The sequence below is a fragment of the Osmerus mordax genome, chromosome 12, assembly GCF_038355195.1.
Source record: "Osmerus mordax isolate fOsmMor3 chromosome 12, fOsmMor3.pri, whole genome shotgun sequence".
Taxonomy (NCBI): Eukaryota; Metazoa; Chordata; class Actinopteri; order Osmeriformes; family Osmeridae; genus Osmerus; species Osmerus mordax.
In genome coordinates this window covers 3,053,943-3,074,868 of record NC_090061.1, presented here as the reverse complement: position 1 = coordinate 3,074,868, position 20,926 = coordinate 3,053,943, and the positions used below count along the sequence as shown (strand labels likewise).

Below are 20,926 nucleotides of genomic sequence, written 5' to 3'. Positions count from 1 at the left end.
TGATAGAAGAGGCCACGAGACATGGGATGCCATGTTTGGTAATACACCCTGACTGAGACAAGGACAGAGACATCATACACCATGATGGGTATCACCAGGGATGAGTCTAGCTCAGTGGTCGAGCGTTTGCCTGCAGATCAAGAGGTTTCAGGGTTCAAATCCACAACCTGTGAAAATATAATACAGGCCCTGACAGAAGACCTGATTCTTCTCATAACATTCCACAGTTGACTGTTAAGGCCTCAATGTTGTTGTTTTTACAGGTCGCACCAGACCTCAGGCTTAGGTACGCCGCCTACTTTTACCTTACATGGACGCCTATAAATCTGTTATGTACTCACTACAACATAGGTACATTTAGTTAATGTATTAATTCAGTTAATGTATTAATTCAGTAGACGCTTTTATCCAAAGTGACATACAGAGGTGGATTTGAACCTGTGACCTCTTGATCTGTAGATAAAGATGCTCTAACCACTGAGCTATACCCACCCCTGAGCAAATAAACGGGATTCAGCCCTTCACACGGCTGCCCCCGCAGTCAGGACCAAGGAGTCAAACATAACGAAGGGAGCCCAATACAAACACTTCAAAAGACGCTTCCAGAAAAGAAGATGCATGGCAGTCTAAAAACAACAGTTCCGTCCACAGATTAGCTGATGTTGCAGCACTTGTAAATCTCCTGATCCCTCTGGGAGGCAGAGACAACGTCTCTGGCGGTTCCTCCGCTGCCCCTCCCCGGGGTCCAGACCAGGGATCCTTGCTGCCTTTCTGACGGTGGTTTGAGGAGGCCGCGCTGTCTTATGTAAGTCTGGCTGTCCTCGCCGTCTCCCCCACCTCCCACCCCCTGGAGAAAGAGAAACATCTGGAAGAGAGGAATCAGATTCACACAGAGCTGGACGAGATGGAAATGAGTCTCCAGAGTTAGTGTGCGTTGGGGAAGAAAATGACAGAGAGGGGGAGAAAGAGAGAGAAAAATGAGGAGGGGGAGAGACAGGGAGAATGGGAAAGATGAGAGGGAGGGATAGAGCGGAGAGAGAGAGAAGGGAGAGGGATAGAGGAAGAAGGAGAGAGATGCAGTGGTGTGCTGTCTGGTTGGCCTGGTCTTAGTGGCTCACACACAGCTCATTCTTAGAGAAAACACCAAAGACGTTCCAAACGGCCAGTAAGGGAAGCCAAGACAGGAAGTGACTTCCTGTGGGCCGGGGGAGCCAACCAATGAAAATGCGAAGAGGGTGGAGATGTTTTCATGCGGCGCAAAGACAGGATGTCCTACGCAATTGGGCAGATGAATTCATGGTGATGGACGTCAAGATGGGCCTCTATAGGTAATAAAACCTGTGTCAGTACAACAACACCTTTAGTATGTCACTGTGTACAGTGTGTAACTGTACTCCGGGTTAGAGACTGGGTCTGTCGATGACACGTGGAGTCTGAGGTAGTCTCCATGGTGATAATGGTGCCAGGCTTAACTGCCCTCCGACAGAATTAACTTCTGCTTCTGTTTAACGAAGGACGCTTAAAATAAAGCAGTGAGAGAAAAATTCTCTCAGTCTCTCAAAAAAAACATAGGAATAACACAGTACTTGTCTGCCGACACACACTACAATAAACCTCTCCAAACATTTGACCCCCATGTGATTTAACCGCACGGCCTTTCATGAGAGAAATATTGTATTTACTGTGTAAGCAAACCTCTTGATATACTGTGGGGGCCCAGGGGCCCAGGAGCAGACCCTAGCCAGCTGCCCCGGTGGAGCCTCTCACTAGCTGCTCTGCATATGGTTCAAGTTCAGGAGTCAGGCATGCTCTAGAAGGAATGCTCATCAAAATAAACTCTGCCAGAGCTCTTTGTCTGCAGCCGCAGCTAGGCTAGGAGGGAGAGGAGGAGGGGAGGATTGGGAGATGAGGGTGGGAGGGCAGGAGAGGGAGAGGAGATGAGGGGGAGGGCAGGAGAGGAGGGGGAGGAGAGGGCAGGAGAGGAGGGGGAGGAGAGGAGGTGGAGAGAGGAGAGGGCAGGAGAGGAGGGGGAGGAGAGGAGGTGGAGAGAGGAGAGGGCAGGAGAGGAGGGGGAGGAGAGGAGGTGGAGAGAGGAGAGGGCAGGAGTGTGTTTGTGCGTTGAGTCAAGCTGTGGGAAAGCTGAACAAACAGTGTTGTTCACTCAATCTCTGACATGCTAGTGATAAACACTGGTGATGATAGGTAAGAACCAGAATCATCATGATGCTTCAATACAAGATGAATAACGTTCTCGTTGGCAGTAGTGCAAATACTGTCAATGTCGAGAGATTGGTTTGCGTTTTCCCCAAAAATGATGACAGATGTTAAAGTAGTAAAACTAGCAGACAATGAAGGAGTGTCCAATGTGCTGTAAAATGAAAGTAGTCGAGTCAAGGTTTGGACTGTGGTGGTAACGAGGAGTACTTGGAATCTGTGAAATATCTTTCTATTGTTACTATCTGAGGTGTATCCTGTCAAACACTATGCCACTGTACTGCAGAGGCACAGAATTCACCTTCAGAGAGTAACCCAGACTACTCTTACAAAATAAAACCTTATCTCTAGAAGATAAGACTCAACCAATCGAGCCTAGAGACCTGCATGTAACCAGTTTCCTTCGAGACAGAAAGGAACAACAGAGATGATTGTGTCCAATCAGTTGTACATTTGCAGCCGTCCGTCAGAACAGAACTCTTTTTTTTTCTCCTCGTTTTCTCAAGATGGGAGAATGTGGTCATAGCAGGAGTCTGGATGGGAAACTGTGACATCATCCTTATGAAAATATCAGAGGAGCACTGTGGTGAGGGAGGGGGGGGGTGGGGCTTGACCATTGCAGTGGGTGTGAGCGAGTGTCGGCCAGTCAGGAGAGTATTTAAATATAGCCGGTTGACAGTAGTCAGTCTGTAGGAGAAGCAAGGTCTCATGAATGATGCCTCAACACCTCACAGTTTCAAAGTTCAAAGACTCCTTTAACTTTACGGTTTGGTCATGGTCAGTGTGCATGTTTGCACGCAACACTACGCAAGAAACATCTGTGCCCGAAATGAATGGTCCATTTATTACTTTTAGTTGACTTTATTATGCATTTAATATGTACTGAAGTCTGTAGTATGTACTCAAATTATGGTTGGTCTGCATAAAAGAAATGCAATTTTCTTCCCAGCTGGACACCAAAGTACTTACTTGTTAGTCTAGATAATAAAAACGTTCTTCACCCAACTCTTACTTGATGCAAAGATTAGAAATGTTCAAAATGGTTGAGGACAACCTCCTCCTTATTCTACATATTCTCTACCAGAGTGCACAAGCGTGACTGGACAGAATATTTGAGGTCTGGAGCAATTTTCTGTGAAAATAACAAGCCAAGCATATGGGGTCCAGATATAGAAGTTAGGCAAATGGACCCTGAAGTTGGAGCGTTTTGCTTGTTAGTTGCAGATTTACTGAGTTATCCTGTATTACATAATCCCTCTCTTCCCTGCCCTTACAATACAAACTCCCTTTTCCACCTAATCAAATGACAGCATACTGTCCAACATACTGTTCATACATGTTTAGGGAGGCAATGTTGCGAAAGTTCTTAAAACAGACCGATTGTGGCTTTTTCTAAGAATTCCAGAGATTACTTCACATTGCCGGAAGTTAAAGAAATTCACTGATTAGTGTGTCACACCTTTGAGAGACCATATGAGTAAGTGTTGGGTGGTTCTGCACATGAATAAGCCATTAGAAAAGTGTGGATATCCATTTTCACATCCTGATATTCTCATCAAGGAAACGGATCAAAAAATAAATCCATTCATTTCCTTTTTTTATAGACCTGTGGGTTTGGCACTCGTTCAAGCTCTGATGTTGAAGACAGACCCCTACACCACAATAACAAAGAAAAAGCAAAAACAGGGTTTTTGTTTTATTTAATAAGCTGGTCATAAATTATCGCACGTAAAAGATTCTTTTCAATAGTTTACAAAGTAGAGTCCAGGGCGTCTCGCTGGACAGGTCAGAGTCAGGTAAGTCTAGGGGGAGGGGTCAGCGGCCAGACTCCGCCTCCCACCGCTCACCATTCCAGCGTCCGGGCTGTGATTGGCCGGTCAGCAGGCGGGCAGCGTTGAGGACAGACGCGGATCTCAAGCGCACGCTGCAAAAACAACGATGGAATGTTGTGTGTGTCCGCTGAAGCGCATCGCGGAAATCAAACAGCAGAAGAAGAGGATGGGTCGAGCGCACGTCTCTAGAAAAAGGTTTGGAACGGGGACAGCACAGCATGCAGCGCTAAACCCAGAGAAGTAGCAGCATGTGATTGGTCCTCCTGAAGGGGGCGGGGCTACGCAGGGCTGAGACTGCGACTCAGCAGAGTAATAAGAGGGAGGAGCTTGTTCAAGGTGAGGACGACCGCTACGTCAAGAGGCTCCGTTTCAGCATTTCCTCAGATCTCACATCTTCTTCCTGCAACCCAAAGGTCAAAGGTCGACCAATGAGAAGGGAGAAAGGGTGGGGTTGTTATTTGGGCAGAGGCTACCTTGTTCCTCAGTGTGCCTTGTTCACTACAGTCAGTCTGGGGGGGGGGGGGGGGGTTAGGGGGGCAGGGCCTGGTTCCTACAGTCAGTCTGGGGGGGTGGTGGTAGGGGGGCAGGGCCTGGTTCCTACACAGCTCCTCTCCTGGCTACTTGGACATCTGCTTCTGGATGTGCAGCAGGAACTCCTGGTAGGAGAAGGCCGTCTCCTGGTAGGAGAAGGCAGACTCCGCTCTGTCCTCCAGCAGGTGCTGGAAGAAGCTGGTGTTGGCTGAAGCCTCGTCCCTGAGAAACACGAAGAAGAAGTAGAATATGAAGGACATGACTTGGAAATGAGTTTATTTTGAATTACATTTCTTTTTTTTAAAGAACTTGGTTCCCCCTAGTCTTAAGGGCTGACCGGTGAGACCGGTGAGAAAAGCAGGTGTCTCTCCTCCATCACTGTGAAGTGAAGCCACCTCTAAAACACCTGTGTCTCTGTGTGTGTGTGTCTCTGTGTGTGTGTGTGTGTGTCTCTGTGTCCCTGTGTCTCTGTGTGTGTGTGTGTCTCTGTGTGTGTGTGTGTGTGTCTGTGTGTGTGTGTGTCTCTGTGTGTGTGTGTGTCTCTGTGTGTGTGTGTGTCTCTGTGTGTGTGTGTGTGTCTCTGTGTGTGTGTGTGTGTGTGTCTCTGTGTGTGTGTGTCTCTGTGTGTGTGTGTGTGTGTGTGTCTCTGTGTGTGTGTGTGTCTCTGTGTCCCTCTGTCTCTGTGTGTGTGTGTGTCTCTGTGTGTGTGTGTGTGTGTCTCTGTGTGTGTGTGTGTGTGTCTCTGTGTGTGTGTGTGTGTCTCTGTGTGTGTGTGTGTCTCTGTGTGACTGCAAGACGGTATCCTACCTGGTCTGACTTACATAAGACACACACACACCGACCTGTGTTCCTGTGTGAGGGAGAGTGGTCTCCCACTGTGACAACACACCCCCGTTTCCGGACAGCTCACTCAAACCCTACACTATACGAGGCCTTGAGCAGAGCTGTCTATCAATGGCCAGCATGTTTCTCTGTGTTTACATTAGACATACCATTCTGGCCTGCTCAGAGTCGTCGCTGCTTGGAACCCCTCACAAGACACAAACCAACACATTCACCCAGCGAGAGAGAACACGACACACCAACACATTCACCCAGCGAGAGAGAACACGACACACCAACACATTCACCCAGCGAGAGAGAACACGACACACCAACACATTCACCCAGCGAGAGAGAACACGACACACCAACACATTCACCCAGCGAGAGAGAACACGACACACCAACACATTCACCCAGCGAGAGAGAACACGACACACCAACACATTCACCCAGCGAGAGAGAACACGACACACCAACACATTCACCCAGCGAGAGAGAACACGACACACCAACACATTCACCCAGCGAGGGGGAACACGACACACCAACACATTCACCCAGCGAGAGGGAACACGACACATCAACGCCCTAGGAGAGTGGCGGACATCATCATCCTCATATTACCTTCAACCTCACAATCAACATACACCTTTGTGATAATGTGAAGTCAGCCAAAACTTTTTATTATATTTTATATGAGTCTTGAGATGTCTTATCAAGTAAGTAAGGAGTCAGTAAGAATCTGTAGATTTTATTTTACAACATACCTCTAAAATCTAATATGGAAATCTCGAACATCATTCCCTCCCCACCGAGTCTTAAGGACTTACTTCTGGTCTGCAGCTCCAGTCAAATACTTACTTCAGCACGTAGAGTATGCAGCTGAAGGTTCTGCAATCCTGCAGCCAGGCCAGGAACGCACGCACCCTCGCAGACAGCAGAGTCTGCAGCTCTGGAATCTGAGTCTGGCATTCAGAACAGGAGGAGAGAGACGAGACACAGGTTCTGAGATCTAGTCTCCAGTACATTGTGTTGGGGGGGGTGGGGGGTATGCCAGACCTCCAGAGCAGGCTCTGGTCGGGTAGAGATCTTTACATGGAGTGGGAATGTAAAATATGTAGGTGGTTTCTTTTCTGGAAATATGAAATTGAGTGTGTAAACTAAACCCTGACCATCCCAGATCTTTGTGGGTGTTTTAACCCTCACTCAGTTTGTTTTACACCCACTGAGGCTAACAAACAAACCAGGAATGCAGTAAGTAAGCCCATCTGTCAGAACTGTAAGCAGGGGTATGCTAACTGGGAGAAGAGATAGTGTCACAAGCATTCTGGAATTTCATGTCACAAGCATTCTGGAATCTAGTCACAGAAGCAGAGTTCTGAGATAATGTTTGCACCAATGTTGTGTTGTGCAGTGAGGTGAGCTTGCGGTGGGTTTACCATGTTGGGAGGTATGGAAGCGTGGTTTGGACAGCCCAGAACATCCCGGATGAATATCTCATTACAGGTCTTCCCTATCCACAGGTAAAACACCTGAGGAGCAGAACCACGTTAGTAAGCATCCCCAGCCTGACCATGGAAACACTGTCCCAGCCCAGCCCCCTTCTCATCCTCCATCCTCTGTTGTGCTTTCTAGAATGCACATAGAGATGCACATGGAGAAAAGAGTCAGATAAATGAATCCGAATGTGAAACGTGAGTTGCAGGCGTGGAGGGCGAGGGCTGTGGAGGGCGAGGGCTGTGGAGAGCGAGGGCTGTGGAGGGCGAGGGCTGTGGAGAGCGAGGGCTGTGGAGGGCGAGGGCTGTGGAGGGCTGTGGAGGGCGAGGGCTGTGGAGGGCGAGGGCTGTGGAGGGCCGCACTCACGCTGCCACAGTCCATGAGGAAAGCTCCGCTCCTGGAGAGGTTCTGGGCCGTCAGGTGGAGGAGGTACGGCTGAGGGACCACCGTGTCGTTCAGGTGCAGCGCCCCCTGGTGGACAAGCAGGACACAGGCTGCAGGCGTTAGGGGCACTTGATGGGAGAGTTTAGCACAGTGGAGAATTTGACTGCAGCTCCGAGGAGGTCGCAAGTTCAAATCCCATTCAAATGTCGCCTCGGATCATTTGCATCTGCTAAATTCAGACATGACATCATGCTGGGTTCTGACTGCAGTGTGTTTTTACTGGCATATAGCGGTTCATGTTGTTTAATTGTAACTTGTTTAACTGCATGCTCTTATGGTTCTTCCCTTTGGCACTTACTTTGGTTGTTCACAATGTGTGCTTCATGTTTTGGCTACTCGCGATGTTTTTTGGCTATCTTGTTGTTATGATCAGTGACCTATGCACTTTGTAAAGCTCTCTCTTGGAAGTCGCTTTGGATAAAAGCGTCTGCTAAATGAATAAATGTAAATGTGTGCCCGTGTTCCACATGTTGGTGCCACACACTGACAGGTTACTGTCCAGGACCCTGATGGTCTCTGGGGTGTGGTGGAGAGGCTGAAGAGGCTGAGAGGCTGTCGAGGCCGGGGTGTGTCCTCACCTGGTCTGAGATGGTGTCCAGGCGGTAGAGGTCAGGGTGGACCATGCGCATGATGTTCTGCAGGGGCTGGCTCTTAAACTCACACATGGAGAACACCCTCTCATCCAGACGAGTGCTGGTGCCTGTCCTCAGGGCTTTCTGTCAGGGGACAGGCAGGGGGGGGTTAAAGGGGTGTGTGTGTGCAGCTCCAGACCTGCTTGAGCAGGGCCAGAGTGTAGAGGGTTGGAGGTGTGTGTGTGTGGCTCCAGACCTGCTTGAGCAGGGCCAGAGTGTAGAGGGTTGGAGGTGTGTGTGTGTGTGTGTGTGCAGCTCCAGACCTGCTTGAGCAGGGCCAGAGTGTAGAGGGTTGGAGGTGTGTGTGTGTGTGTGCAGCTCCAGACCTGCTTGAGCAGGGCCAGAGTGTAGAGGGGGAAGAGGCGCAGGGCGGCGGGGGCGATGAGCCCAGACTGCTGCATGTTGGACACGGTGTTCTTGTAGGCGCTCAGGGAGTCCACCACCGCGTTCAGCACCGCCTCCCGGGCGTCCGACAGACTGGACGACACCGAGCGGTCGATGGCTGCACACACACACACATAAATACAAATATATCCTTTCACTAAGGCTTTTACATTGAGATGCAATAGCTGCATACAGACAGCAGAGAACAGACATCAATGAAAGGGTCACAAGAAAAAAAATCAATACTTTCCCATACATGCAAAGGTATTCATTTTCACCACTCATTGATTCAGCCAATCAAATCTTATTTCTGTAACCCTGCCTTTCACCCAGGCAGGTTCAGAGAGGGCTGTGGTTCAGAGAGGGCTGTGGTTCAGAGAGGGCTGTGGTTCAGAGAGGGCTGTGGTTCAGAGAGGGCTGTGGTTCAGAGAGGGCTGTGGTCTGGTGTTAGAGACAGTGGTCTCACCCATGTTGGCCAGCAGGCAGGTGATGGCCTGGACGTCTGCCCCAGCGTACACATCGCTCAGCTGGCTGACCACCGGCAGGCACAGGGTGTGGACCCGGATACGCCTCTTCCCTGGAGGCAGACAGTGAAGGGGAGGTTACGTGTCATTCTTTTAGCAGTTGCTTTTATCGTTTAAGCCCAGGGGAGAGGAGGTGGACCAGGGGAGAGGAGGTGGACCAGGGGAGAGGAGGTGGACCAGGGAAGAGGAGGTGGACCAGGGGAGAGGAGGTGGACCAGGGGAGAGGAGGTGGACCAGGGGAGAGGAGGTGGACCAGGGGAGAGGAGGTGGACCAGGGGAGAGGAGGTGGACCAGGGGAGAGGAGGTGGACCAGGGGAGAGGAGGTGGACCAGGGGAGAGGAGGTGGACCAGGGGAGAGGAGGTGGACCAGGGGAGAGGAGGTGGGCCAGGGGAGAGGAGGTGGACCAGGGGAGAGGAGGTGGACCAGGGGAGAGGAGGTGGGCCAGGGGAGAGGAGGTGGGCCAGGGGAGAGGAGGTGGGCCAGGGGAGAGGAGGTGGACCAGGGGAGAGGAGGTGGACCAGGGGAGAGGAGGTGGACCAGGGGAGAGGAGGTGTGCTACCTTTACTGGAGGTGTAGAGCAGGGCAGCCTGGAAGCAGGCCAGAGAGGTGTCCGCTAGGCTCTCCTCGATGGACATCTGGACAGCGAAGGCCGAGTCTGGGTTCACGTTGGCCAGGGACAGCAGGTCAGTGGAACGGACAAAGAAGTTCCCGTGGAACGTGTGGATGGACAGCCCTGCAGAGCAACCACCACACACACGCCGTTACTAACAACAACAACAGAGGAATTCGAATTCAGAATAACATGAAAAATCCATTTGAATTTAGAATGTTTAGAAACAACGTCAATGACAATCCAGTTTGGAATACAATGGATTCCTTTCATTTATCTAGAAGCTATATCAAAGCAACGGTTGCTTTAGAGGCACGCGTGTTTACCTTTGTGGGTGTGTGTGTGTGTTTACCTTTGGTGCAGCGTATTCTCATGACGGCCTCGAAGCCGATCTTCCTGGTGAGGTATCTCTCCAGATCCTTCTGGAACTTCTCCCGCTGGGGCGCGTTGTGGAGGTGGTGGAAGGAGGGGTAGTAGAAGACACTTCCTGCTGAGTACTTGGACACGCAGGCTGGACGGGACAGGAGACCAGGGGGGTTTTGGTCAAACAGTTTGAGACCCTTCAGTGTGTCTAGACGGATTTACCAGAACTGTTCTACTAGGGTTTGATAACATCCACTCTCTCAAGCCTCGACATATTAGTGAAATAAGGTGCATATTGACAGTGTCGCAGTGCATATTTAGACAGTGTTCCTGTGCATATAGACAGTGTTGAAAGACTTCTAGTTAGTGTTGCAGTACATATACATTTACATTACATTTAGTCATTTAGCAGACGCTCTTATCCAGAGCGACTTACAGTAAGTACAGGGACATTCCCCCGAGGCAAGTAGGGTGAAGTGCCTTGCCCAAGGACACAACGTCAGTTGGCATGACCGGGAATCGAACTGGCAACCTTCGGATTACTAGCCCGATTCCCTCACCGCTCAGCCACCTGACTCAGACAGTGACCCTGTGACGTGTACACAGAGCTGCATGGAGTTACCTAAAGAGGCCAGGTCAGCATACTGACTGCTGAGTAGGAACAGATCCACTCCGATCTGCTGGCCGGAGCAGTCCAGTGCCAGCTTCTTGTAGAAGTCTGTGGCCGGGCCCAGGTGCTGAACATTCTGGAAACACAAACACAAATCCCTCCTGTCACACAGCATGTTAAGGCATGTAGGATATGGGTGGAGAGCATGTGACTGCAAATCAGAGGTCGTAGTTCAAATCCCCCCCCCCCCCCCCCTGCCCATTTTTTTTCTGCCGTCTGCTAAACATATAAACTGTTATTCCATGGTTATTTGATAGTGTAACAGTATATGTGTGTGGTGAGTCACATATGCCTTCATACAGAGGCCTGTTCAGCTCCTACACCAGCAGTTCAAAACCTTCGATACTTTGCGGCCCACTTGCATAGCTCACATATTCTTGCGGCCCCCCCAATACATCCATTCACTTCATTTGGGCTTATCACACGTTTAACACCACTACGAGAGCCCAACAGCTCGTTTTCACGGCTACATTTATTCCAGAGATCAAAGTAGTGTCCATCAGAGCCACAGTAAGCATACGTTTGGAAAGGTTGATTTTATAAAAAGCAACAAAAAAAGCAAGAAGCTTTTGTATCGTGTTGGTGTGTGTGAAAAAAAAAAAAAAAGTTTAAAGGTTTTCCAAATGTTTGCGAAAATAAAAAAATTCTAACCACTGAGCTCCACCAAATCCCTTGGAGCTCCCCCGTACCTTGGTGCTGATCCTCTGGTTGGGGTCCTCTCTGGACTGCAGCAGCCCTGCGCCCAGGGTTGGGAGCTGGGTCTGGAACACGGACACACGCCCCCCGGTGGGGGACATGAGCTTGAAGGCAGCCTGCAGGACCGGTCCCAGGGCGCTGTGGGTCTCCCTGGTGGAGCTGAACATGGAGGGCAGCGAGCTTAACAGGTCTCTCACCAGCTGGGGGAGGGAGGAGGAAGGAGTGGGGGGAGGAGGAAGGAGAGGAGGGGCGGGAGGAGGAGAAGGAAAGAGGAGAGGAGAAAAATTAGGGGGAATGACGAACATGACTGAATTGGGAAGAGAGAGGTGTTCTACCCCCGTCTTCACTGTCATTATTTGGATCAAGTCGGACCAATCAAGCTGGACCAATCAAGCTGGACCAATCAAGCTGGACCAAACAAGCTGGACCAATCAAGCTGGACCAAACACTGATGACCCTCCCCCCAAAGCTGGGACGTTTCATACGACTTCAAAACCAAAATGGACTCGCCCATTTCATCAACAAACTGGGACCAGAGGTGATGCGTGAAGGAGGGCAGATGTTTACCTCCATGCTCTCCTTCAGGTTAACCAGCAGGCTGTCGTGAGAGGGGATGAACACGTCTGAAATAACACAACAGACACCATTATTAAACATCTGGCTGCTGGAGAAACTTCTAGAGAATTTCACTGGAGGTCCATCCAGCTGTTCTCTATATAACATTCCTTGTTATATAACTACTTTCTGCTATTCTAAAAGTAAATGTCGATCTCATAAAAGTTTGTTTGGTGAAATGCGATAAGGTAAGCCACAGTCTCTTAAACTGAGGTCCTGGTTGGTCCATCGTGAAGGGCAACAGTAAGTCAGGTGGGTCTGTATTGAATATGAACAAGTAGAACAAACATTCTGGTACACAAGAACATAAACACACATGGGTGCAGCTCAGTGGCTAGAATATCTGCCTGCATATCAAGAGGTACCAGGTTCAAATCCCCACCTGTAGGACGTTTTGGATAAAAGCATCTGCGAAAAGAAAACATCATCATTAGAAATGTATTTGATCATACAAGCACCTACCGTCGATGTCAGAGACCACCAGCATCTGGGGCTGGGACAGGCCCTCCTGGAGGTTGTAGAAGTGGATGGTGCTGTCGAAGCTCAGGAAGCCCACTTTGGTGCGCGTGTCTCCGGGCAACCTGTCACACAACACCCCCCCCCATACCCCGGAGAGTTAGCATAGCCTCCAGCTAGCACACACTGTATGCCGAGTGTGTGTGAGCACATGTTTGTGTGTGCGTGTCGGCGGGTGAATGAGTGTGTGTTTGTGGGGGTGAAACAGTGAGTGAGTAAGTGAGTGGGTGAGGGATTGAAAAAAGAAAAAAAAAGAATCAGGATATAGATTTCATGGAAATGTGGGAGTTAAGTGGGAGACTGTGTGCAGGCTGATATTCTCCAGACATCATCCCAGCCTCCGAGCTAGTCAGGTCTGCTTACGACTAAGAGCATGACGACTAAAACATGCCCACAAAGGGATGATGGTCCCGAAAAGTCTGTTTTTACCATTAAGCTCTATTTTAGAGTTTGCATTTGCAGTAGCTTTGTGAATCTCAGGGTTTCGGTGGAGGAGTGAAGCTCTTACTTGTCCAGGTTTTCCAGAAGCGAATCACAGAAGACCTTCAGGTAGCCTGACTCCACTGCATTATGGGACACGTCCAGCACAAAGAGATATACAGCTGGCTGGGGGGGTCGGAGCTGAGACACACACACGCACGCACATGCACACATATATGTATTTCCCAGAAAAACCAGCTTACAATAACTCAACAATTGCCCTAGAGAGGAAAACACTGACATCTGTTGCTGTCGTTAGTGGTGTTGTGCACCACACTGCCCTCTAGTGGCCTAAAGACAAACAGCCCCTCACCATGTAGTCTGAAGAGGCTATGAACTCCACCGTGGAGTTCTGCACCTCCGGCCTCTTGTGTGGTTCTCCGTAGGAGCGGGTGACGGGGTTGTACATGAACTCATCTGGGACTGAGAGGGCCACAGGGGACAGAAGACGTCATGCAAATCTCCAGTTCAGGTTACAAGTTTTTCAGGATTCAGAAGTTGCATTACAACGTCCTACTCCTCTACTCTACCACCCCCCTCCTCTACCCCACCCTCACCCTACTACTACTAGTCCTCTACAACCCCTCCCCCCCTCACCATCGTTGACACGGTAACAGAGGTTACACTTCCACCTCCGCTGGTCCAGGAAGGAGACGAAGGGGTTGATGTAGGTCCTGCAGGAACGGCAGCGCACAATGGTGTTGGACGTGATGACGGGCAGCTGCTGTAGACGGGGAGGAGGAGGAAGAGGAGGAGGAAGAGGAGCAGGAGGAGGAGGAGGAAGAGGAAGAGGGGGGGGAGGAAGAGGAGCAGGGGGAGGAGGAGGAGGGGAGGAGGAAGAGGAGCAGGAGGAGGAGGGGGAGGAGGAAGAGGAGGAAGAGGAGGAGGAAGGGGAGGAGGAAGGGGAGGAGGAAGAGGAGGAAGGAAAAAATATGTTCAGGAACAGACAAAAATAAGTAAATTCTTCTGATGAACACAGCTTGTTCGTGGTTTTACCAACTCCCTGCACCTGTGACCTGCATCACACCTACATCTCCACCACAACTGTAGCAGTCAGACAACCATGTCTCTGGTCTGTCTGACTGCTCTGTGTCAACGTCAGCTTCAGCTGTTCTCCCCACATGTACAACATGCACTCAGCCTTCTCCACCCTCCAGTGGAGTGCTCCACTTCTCGTATAAACACACCTCACCCCCTGCTCCCCTGCTATCCTCAACACCTCCCACAAACGCAGGGATAATGGCCTCTACTTCGGCATGGCTAGGACACATCACCACTGAAAGCTCCATTCACTCCCAACAGCCCTGGAGGAGATCTCTGCTGTGCTTGCTGAACGGTGACGTAACCAGTTCTAACCAGACTGTCAGCTCTGGTTCCCATTCAAGACTGCAGGTCACATTCAGAGTTGTTATTATGTAACTCAGTGTGATGCTGAGTAAAGGTCAGGATGGAGGCCGTATAGAGGCCAGGCTGGACGCTGTGTGGAGGCCGTATAGAGGCCAGGCTGGACGCTGTGTGGAGGCCGTATAGAGGCCAGGCTGGACGCTGTGTGGAGGCCAGGCTGGACGCTGTGTGGAGGCCGTATAGAGGCCAGGCTGGACGCTGTGTGGAGGCCATACAGAGGCCAGGCTGGACGCTGTGTGGAGGCCATACAGAGGCCAGGCTGGACGCTGTGTGGAGGCCGTATAGAGGCCAGGCTGGACGCTGTGTGGAGGCCGTACAGAGGCCAGGCTGGAGGCTGTGTGGAGGCCGTGTAGAGGCCAGGCTGGACGCTGTGTGGAGGCCGTACAGAGGCCAGGCTGGAGGCTGTGTGGAGGCCGTACAGAGGCCAGGCTGGAGGCTGTGTGGAGGCCGTGTAGAGGCCAGGCTGGAGGCTGTGCTGTACCTGCAGGTCTCTGAAGGGGTGCAGCAGCAGCCCCAGGGGCAGTCTGGCCTTGGTGAGCAGGGCCTGGGTCTGGGGCACGCTGGTCAGGGTGCACCTGAACGTCCTGGGGAGCACACACAGACACACACACACACACACACACAGACAGTAAGCATTATGTCATCAGTGCATCTACACACCGTTACATTTAGATGTTTCTGTATTAGAATAGTTGTTGAGTGAGCATGCAAGCAGACTCACAGACACAGACTCACAGACACAGACTCACAGACACACAGACACACACACACACAGACGGACGTACTGGGGGCTGCAGTTGGCCTTCCTCAGGTCGGAGCTGAGGTTGGGCTCTGGGGCCTCCAGGGGCCGGGGGGGCAGCAGGCTCCTCTCCTGCAGCAGGTTGACGGGCATCAGGGCCTCCATCTCCAGCTCTGGGACCCCACTCAGCCCCCCCAGCGCCTCCGACAGCTGGGACAGGTTAGGGAAGGCAGGCTGGGGGAGGAGGGGAGAGGGTTAGTTACCTCAAGGACACATCGTGTGCATGAGGGGCCTAGTCTAGTCTCCTACCTGGGAGTACTCGTAGCCAGGGTTGTAGCCCCCATGGGAGGGGGAGGAGTCTGGGGCTGGTGCTTGCTGATAGGCTGACTGCATGCTGGGGTAGCCGTAGCCGTAGGGCGGGGGATGGCTGGCCATGTCACTGGAGGGAACCATGGAGGAGTCTGGGAAGGGAGGGAGGGGGGAGAAGAAAGGGGTGGGGGAGAGACAGGAGGGAGAAGAGAGGATATGGGGGGGGGGGGAGAAAGAGAGGGGTGGAGGGGAGAAAGGGGCAGAGAGAGAAGGAGGGGAGAACCGAACAGAAGAGAGAAAATGCTAGAACGTCAGTGTCTGAGTGGGCTGAAGCAGGCTGTGCTGATGTGTTGGGGAGAGTGTGTTCCTCACCTGGGTAACTACCCCCCTCCAGGCACTCATAGCTGGCCGGCACCGGGGAGGCACTGCCTGTGGTGGAGGAAGATGTGTCACCGCCTGACAGAGGAGACAAGAAGGAAGGAAACCACACAAATAAGTGAAAAATGAAATGGTTATGTTGTCTCAGTACCTTGAACAGACCCAGTGTATCTGCAGAGGGTTAGACAGAGTATGGAATGCTAGATGGGACGGTAAACACACAACAGGATGCATTTAGCAATTAGCAGGTGAAATGGTGCTGAAAGGAATCCACCCAAGTGGGCAGGAAGAGGAACAACAAAGTTCTCCAGCCTCTGCGAGTCAACCCTTCCCCTGCGCTCCCGAGTTTCAGGACAAACAGAGAGGAGGTCGCGAGGTCCACAAACTCCGCCGGGGCTTTTAAGCTTCACATGTCGTCTCTCGTCCTTCCCCTCACGGCCTCACAGGGGGCCTGACAACAACTCGCACTCCCACAATCCCACAATCCCACGTCAGCCTGTCCCGGGATGGTGGGGGAGGAGGGATCTGGGATGACAGCGGATGAAGGAAGGTGTGTAAGGCCCAAATTAATCCTATTGGCCAAATGGAGGACTGTGCTGGTGAACTAAGATAGCCCAGGCTAAGCGCTCGTTGAAACACATCCAATTAGCCCAGGCTAAATCTGCCCCGGCGTGAGGAGAGGAGCTCTGGGGAGAAGCCCTGCCTGAAAGGAAGAACCAGTCAAGACTCTACACCGTCTCCTCCTGAATCTGACACCACACAAACCTCGAATACCTTCAGAACTGTCTTTAACGCTAACACCTCTACCGGTAGGACAGCATCGACAAATACAATTATACTGTATGACAAGCAGAGAGAACCGGCATCCACTACAGGTGCCTTAAAAGGAGGGAATAAACATGAAATCAAAGAACGCTTGGGGGTTGGAGTTGGAGGCAGCAACACCTTAGCCACAGTGCTAATGAGAGCTAGCTCAGCCTGGCCAGCTTCCTGGTCCCACGGCAGAGACCCAGGGCCCAGAGACGCCCTGGCGGACTGGGGAGAGGCTATATATAAAAAGCTGTTAACCTCCAGTCGATTACACAGCTCCTCAGGGCGGGGCAGTGCATGTCTCTGAGGAGACACTTCAACACCTCTCTAGAACTGGGACACTACGAGGAGAGATGCTGTGCAGGATATGACACGTAGCAGCAGCATGGTTTTAAAGGTGAAAAGTGAACGATTTTATGTTTAGTCCACACAACCTTGTCCAGTGTATCTAATGGGGAAACAAAGGGAAATTGAGTCCTTATGGAAATTAGTTTCGTGTTTTTTTTGTTGAATATTTAATGTGTTGAAGTCAGAGATACAGCAGAGCAGCGTAATGTTCCCCAAAACGTCCTCTGACACAGGCGACGCTGCGAGGAGGCATCCTTCCTGCCTGCACCCTGCCAGAGCAACATGACTTCCTGCAGAGCAGAGGCCTTCTGGGTTAGATGCCAGACAGAAAGCAGAGCAGGCTCACAGTCTGTACGCCAACGACACATTCTGGAACATCAACTGAATTCTCAAAGAAATAGTATGAGCCACAATGTGTGGTTATATGTCAAGTGAAAATTGTGCGATTTACCCCCTTATTTGGACTCTTCTGCACAGAAAGTTGATGGTTAGAGTTGAGGGAAGGCATGGGGTTGAGATGGCCGGGGGGGGGGGGGGGGGGGGGGGGGCGGCCGGGGGGGAAAGTGAATTTGGAGATGGATTGTTTGCTTTAGGAAGGGAAGGCGAGGGAGGGAGGAGACAGTACAGTGAATGAGGGGAGGAGGGAGAGTACAGTGGAGGGAGGAGACAGTGCAGTGAAGGGGGAGGGGTGGGTATGGATGGGTAATAAAATCAGAGCAAAGCAGACCTGCTTCCTCATCCTCATCCTCCTCTTCCTCGGAGCTGGATGACGAGGGTACTGGGGCGGCTGGCGCAGGGGGGGCTGCGGAGCCACTATTAGCTACATATCCGTACTGCATGCCTGTGGGGGGGGGGGGGGGGGTCAAAACAGAACCATCAGCTGTGGAAGGGAATGGGGGGGTGGGGCATTGTAAGGGAGCGCCCACGACATGTGACTGCGTTTGTGTTTGAGAAACTGTTGTACAACCGTCATCCACGAAATTGTCTGATGTTGCCCAGATATGATGTTTTTGCAGCATTGCACAGTGAAATCCTGTAGTTGAGATACTATTGCTGTTGTTGTGCCTGTTGGCTGGGATGAGGCTACTCTGCACTGTGTCTGGTAATACAGATCAACCTTTGACCACTAAAATACTACATAACTACGCCCCCCTCATGTCCTGCTGTACTTTGCATGTGCATTATTTGCATGTCGCCCTGGATAAAAGCATCTGCTAAATGAATAAAAACATTGTAGATGTGTCATGGTGTGTGTGTGCGAGAGAGAAGGCTGGTTTTTCTGAGGCGCTGCCAGGTGTCAGCTTCAAACCCCGTAACACTAAGCAGTGAAGAACAGGAAGAAACCTCTAACTGAGGTTTCTAAAACCAGCAAGCACTCGACGGATCACGCTGCACTAGAAAACGAGGACGTTAGCAAACTCCCTCTCTGTCTGAGCAGAGGCCCATACCGAGCTCTTCTGGGAGAATTCAAAAAGATAATCACATCTGACATTTTATCCATTTAGCAGTTTGCTTTCATCCGAAGCAACTTAAAAATACAGCGTATAGAAAACACAGCAGGGAACATGCTCTCGGCTCCCGTCCAATGGCAGTCCACCCCTGGCGACTTCATCCAATGGAAAAAGCTGTTTGAGGGACACACTGTGTGCCTGTCTCTAGTACCTGGCTGGTGTCCGGGGGACGAGTGGACCGAGGCAGCGGGGGTCCCTGAGGGGGTCCTGTCTGCGTCCGACAGCCCAGCTGGGACTCGTCCGTAGGGGTCACGAGATCCTGGGACTTGGCCTGGCTGGTCGTAGTGTTGGAGGACTGGGGCCTGGCCTGGCTGGTCGTAGTGTTGGAGGACTGGGGCCTGGCCTGGCTGGTCGTAGTGTTGGAGGACTGGGGCCTGGCCTGGCTGGTCGTAGTGTTGGAGGACTGGGGCCTGGCCTGCGACAAATAACCTGGGGGCTTATTTCATTGTACTTTGTTCGTTTAGCAGATACTTGTATACAGTGGTACATGACTAGATTGACCTCACAACTCATTCCAACAAAAGATCCATCAGAAAGAATACAGCTTCCGGGTCCTACCTGCACTTCCCTGGCCGTTCACTGTGGGCGGAAGGCCTGGAGGAGCCACGCCGTACCCAGGATGCACCGCTGCCGGGGACCCCAGCTGGCTGGTACCATTTCCAGGAGGATACTGGTGCAAGGGAGCCCCCATCAGGTTTGGAACGGGTCTCGGGGAGGAGGTGGCGAGCGAGGAGCGTAGCGTCCCATACTGGCTGCTGCCCGGTGCAGATGGGTAGGAGACTATGGGGTAGAGGGGGGTGCCAGGCCCACTTGGTGGTGCCGACACCAGGTTTGTCTGTTGAGGGTGGTGCTGTGAGTGGGGAGTGTGATACTGCTGTCCGTAGTAACCTGCTGAGGTGCCGTAAGGGACTGGCTGCTGGAATGGCTGTGGATGGTGGGGATTTGATGGGGAACTGGGTGGAGGGTGGAGGGAAGCTTGGGGTGGCCCAAATGCAGTGGGGGCTACACTGGAGACAGCAGTGGGGTGGGGGGGTTGCTGGTGGCTGTTGTGGTAGTAGTTAGCACTGTGGTCATTGTTCGTGATTGTCGCTTTGTTAGGGGCAGGGGCACACTGTGCTGGAATGGTGGAGTGGCCTTGATGTTGAGGTGTGTCTCCATAATAGCCCGGATAGCCAGGATATGTGGAGGGGTAGTTCTGTTCTGAACCTGGAAAAAAAGGGATACAGTTGTATTCAGCAGGTCGCAACGTTGGTCAAGGGAGCGACGCATATCTAAAGCTTTAAACTGTCATAGCTAATCAAAGTTAACTAACGGTCCATGATTACGCCTTCTACAGCTGACCACGTTCTAGATGTCAAACTTTGATAAAGTTAACATACTAAGCTATCGCTTCCAAGAAATATTATAATTTTAAAACGTAAAGGTTGCTAGGTAGGCTAATTGGCTTGTAAACACACTAACGTAGCCGACAGAACGCAGTTAAACCAACCTTCCCAATCCCCAGTCACTAACGTCAGCTAGCTAGCACTACAGTAGCTAAACTGGCTAGTTTGACAGCTGCATTGATTACTCTGGCTTGCTACAGCTAGCAAGCTGTTATAAAATGTGCACATTCGGCTAGCTTTCCAACTCCACAATGATCAACTACTATTAATGATCTCGCCATAATCTGTCGCGTCTGTCACGTTTCCCTTGGTTTGAGTCACTACTAGCAAAAGCTTTACTAACCGGCACTGCGGGTGAGTTTAGCTAGCTATACAGCTAGATACGCTATAGCGCCATAGGGTTAGACTAGCTAGTAGCTAGCTAGCTAGCCACTTAGAATACTGCTGCTGACTGCACAAACACCTGCAAGTTATATTTTATGACATAAGTCAAGTAAAATGTATGACTAGTTACACTTGACCTTAAAGTCTAGAGAAACTGTTTCACATAAACATGTTGGGAACCAGATAAACGGCAGCTTCAAGGCTATACGCTAATCTTGTACAGCCTAGCTTATCTCCGCGGCCTGTTTTACCATTCTGATAAGGGGATGCTGCTCCACCATTCAGCGTTGAGTTCAAGCTGTAACCAACAGATGTGTTCAGGTTTGTAAACCCCGGTGCAGACATCGCTGAGTCCTCCTGTCCTCACGAACACAACTGTACAAGGTTACTAAAACTCATCAAATGTTGTCACCCAAGTTGTAGTATATTCCAAGGTGCTGACTGGCAGTTTTCGTCCCTGATGGTGACCGTTCGTGAGCCCCTGCCACCCTACGACGATGAGCTTCTTTCCCAGTGATGATGCGATTATCTGGTACCGTTTCTATGCGACTAGCAATTACTAGTTACAAGTCAAAGGCGCCATCTAGTGCAGCGAATAGGCACTTCCTCTGGGTCTGTCCTATAAATAAAGACGGTTTTTATGAAAACATACATTAATTGAGAGGCCCTAAGGCCAGTTCATATTGCCCCAACACCAAATATTCGAACTATTTGTGTAGGGTTTAAAATGTTTGGAATGATAGGCTAACCGTCATTTTCACACTGCTCCAACAGACGCCAACAGTCATATCACCCCACTCTACTGTTGGTGTTTGTTTGGAAAG

The 20,926-nt window shown here is 51.1% G+C and overlaps 1 protein-coding gene across 5 annotated transcripts; it reads right to left on the bottom strand.

Annotated features, from left to right (window-relative positions):
• Window positions 1-3,897: 3,897 nt before the first annotated feature.
• On the bottom strand, window positions 3,898-20,600 carry sec24b (SEC24 homolog B, COPII coat complex component). 5 transcript variants are annotated; one of them, XM_067247922.1, is made up of 25 exons: window positions 20,354-20,600; window positions 18,892-19,539; window positions 18,485-18,748; window positions 17,550-17,663; window positions 15,659-15,742; window positions 15,287-15,438; window positions 15,024-15,211; window positions 14,720-14,822; window positions 13,432-13,558; window positions 13,148-13,257; window positions 12,863-12,975; window positions 12,301-12,419; window positions 11,791-11,846; window positions 11,217-11,423; window positions 10,480-10,603; window positions 9,847-10,005; window positions 9,444-9,617; window positions 8,826-8,936; window positions 8,302-8,477; window positions 7,922-8,059; window positions 7,266-7,370; window positions 6,842-6,934; window positions 6,264-6,367; window positions 4,648-4,799; window positions 3,898-4,446 (listed from the first exon to the last, which is right to left on the bottom strand). In XM_067247922.1, the coding sequence occupies exons 1-24, from the start codon at window positions 20,445-20,447 to the stop codon at window positions 4,664-4,666; spliced, it is 3,699 nt and encodes a 1,232-aa protein (XP_067104023.1). In that variant the 5' UTR covers window positions 20,448-20,600; the 3' UTR covers window positions 3,898-4,446; window positions 4,648-4,663. The 5 variants fall into 5 exon arrangements, with proteins under 5 accessions (XP_067104023.1, XP_067104022.1, XP_067104024.1 ...); XM_067247921.1 differs by having other exon boundaries at window positions 3,898-4,799; XM_067247923.1 differs by having other exon boundaries at window positions 3,898-4,799; window positions 18,485-18,712.
• Between the last annotated feature and the right edge of the window lie 326 nt (window positions 20,601-20,926).

Excerpts from the sequence above, each read along its gene's own strand:
- sec24b (XM_067247921.1), bottom strand. The coding sequence starts at position 20,447 with ATGTCTGCACCGGGGTTTACAAACCTGAACACATCTGTTGGTTACAGC. Across the intron at positions 19,540-20,353 it reads AGCATCCCCTTATCAGAATG|GTTCAGAACAGAACTACCCC; the intron begins GTAAAACAGGCC and ends CTTTTTTTCCAG. Across the intron at positions 12,420-12,862 it reads CTTCTGGAAAACCTGGACAA|GTTGCCCGGAGACACGCGCA; the intron begins GTAAGAGCTTCA and ends GTTGTGTGACAG.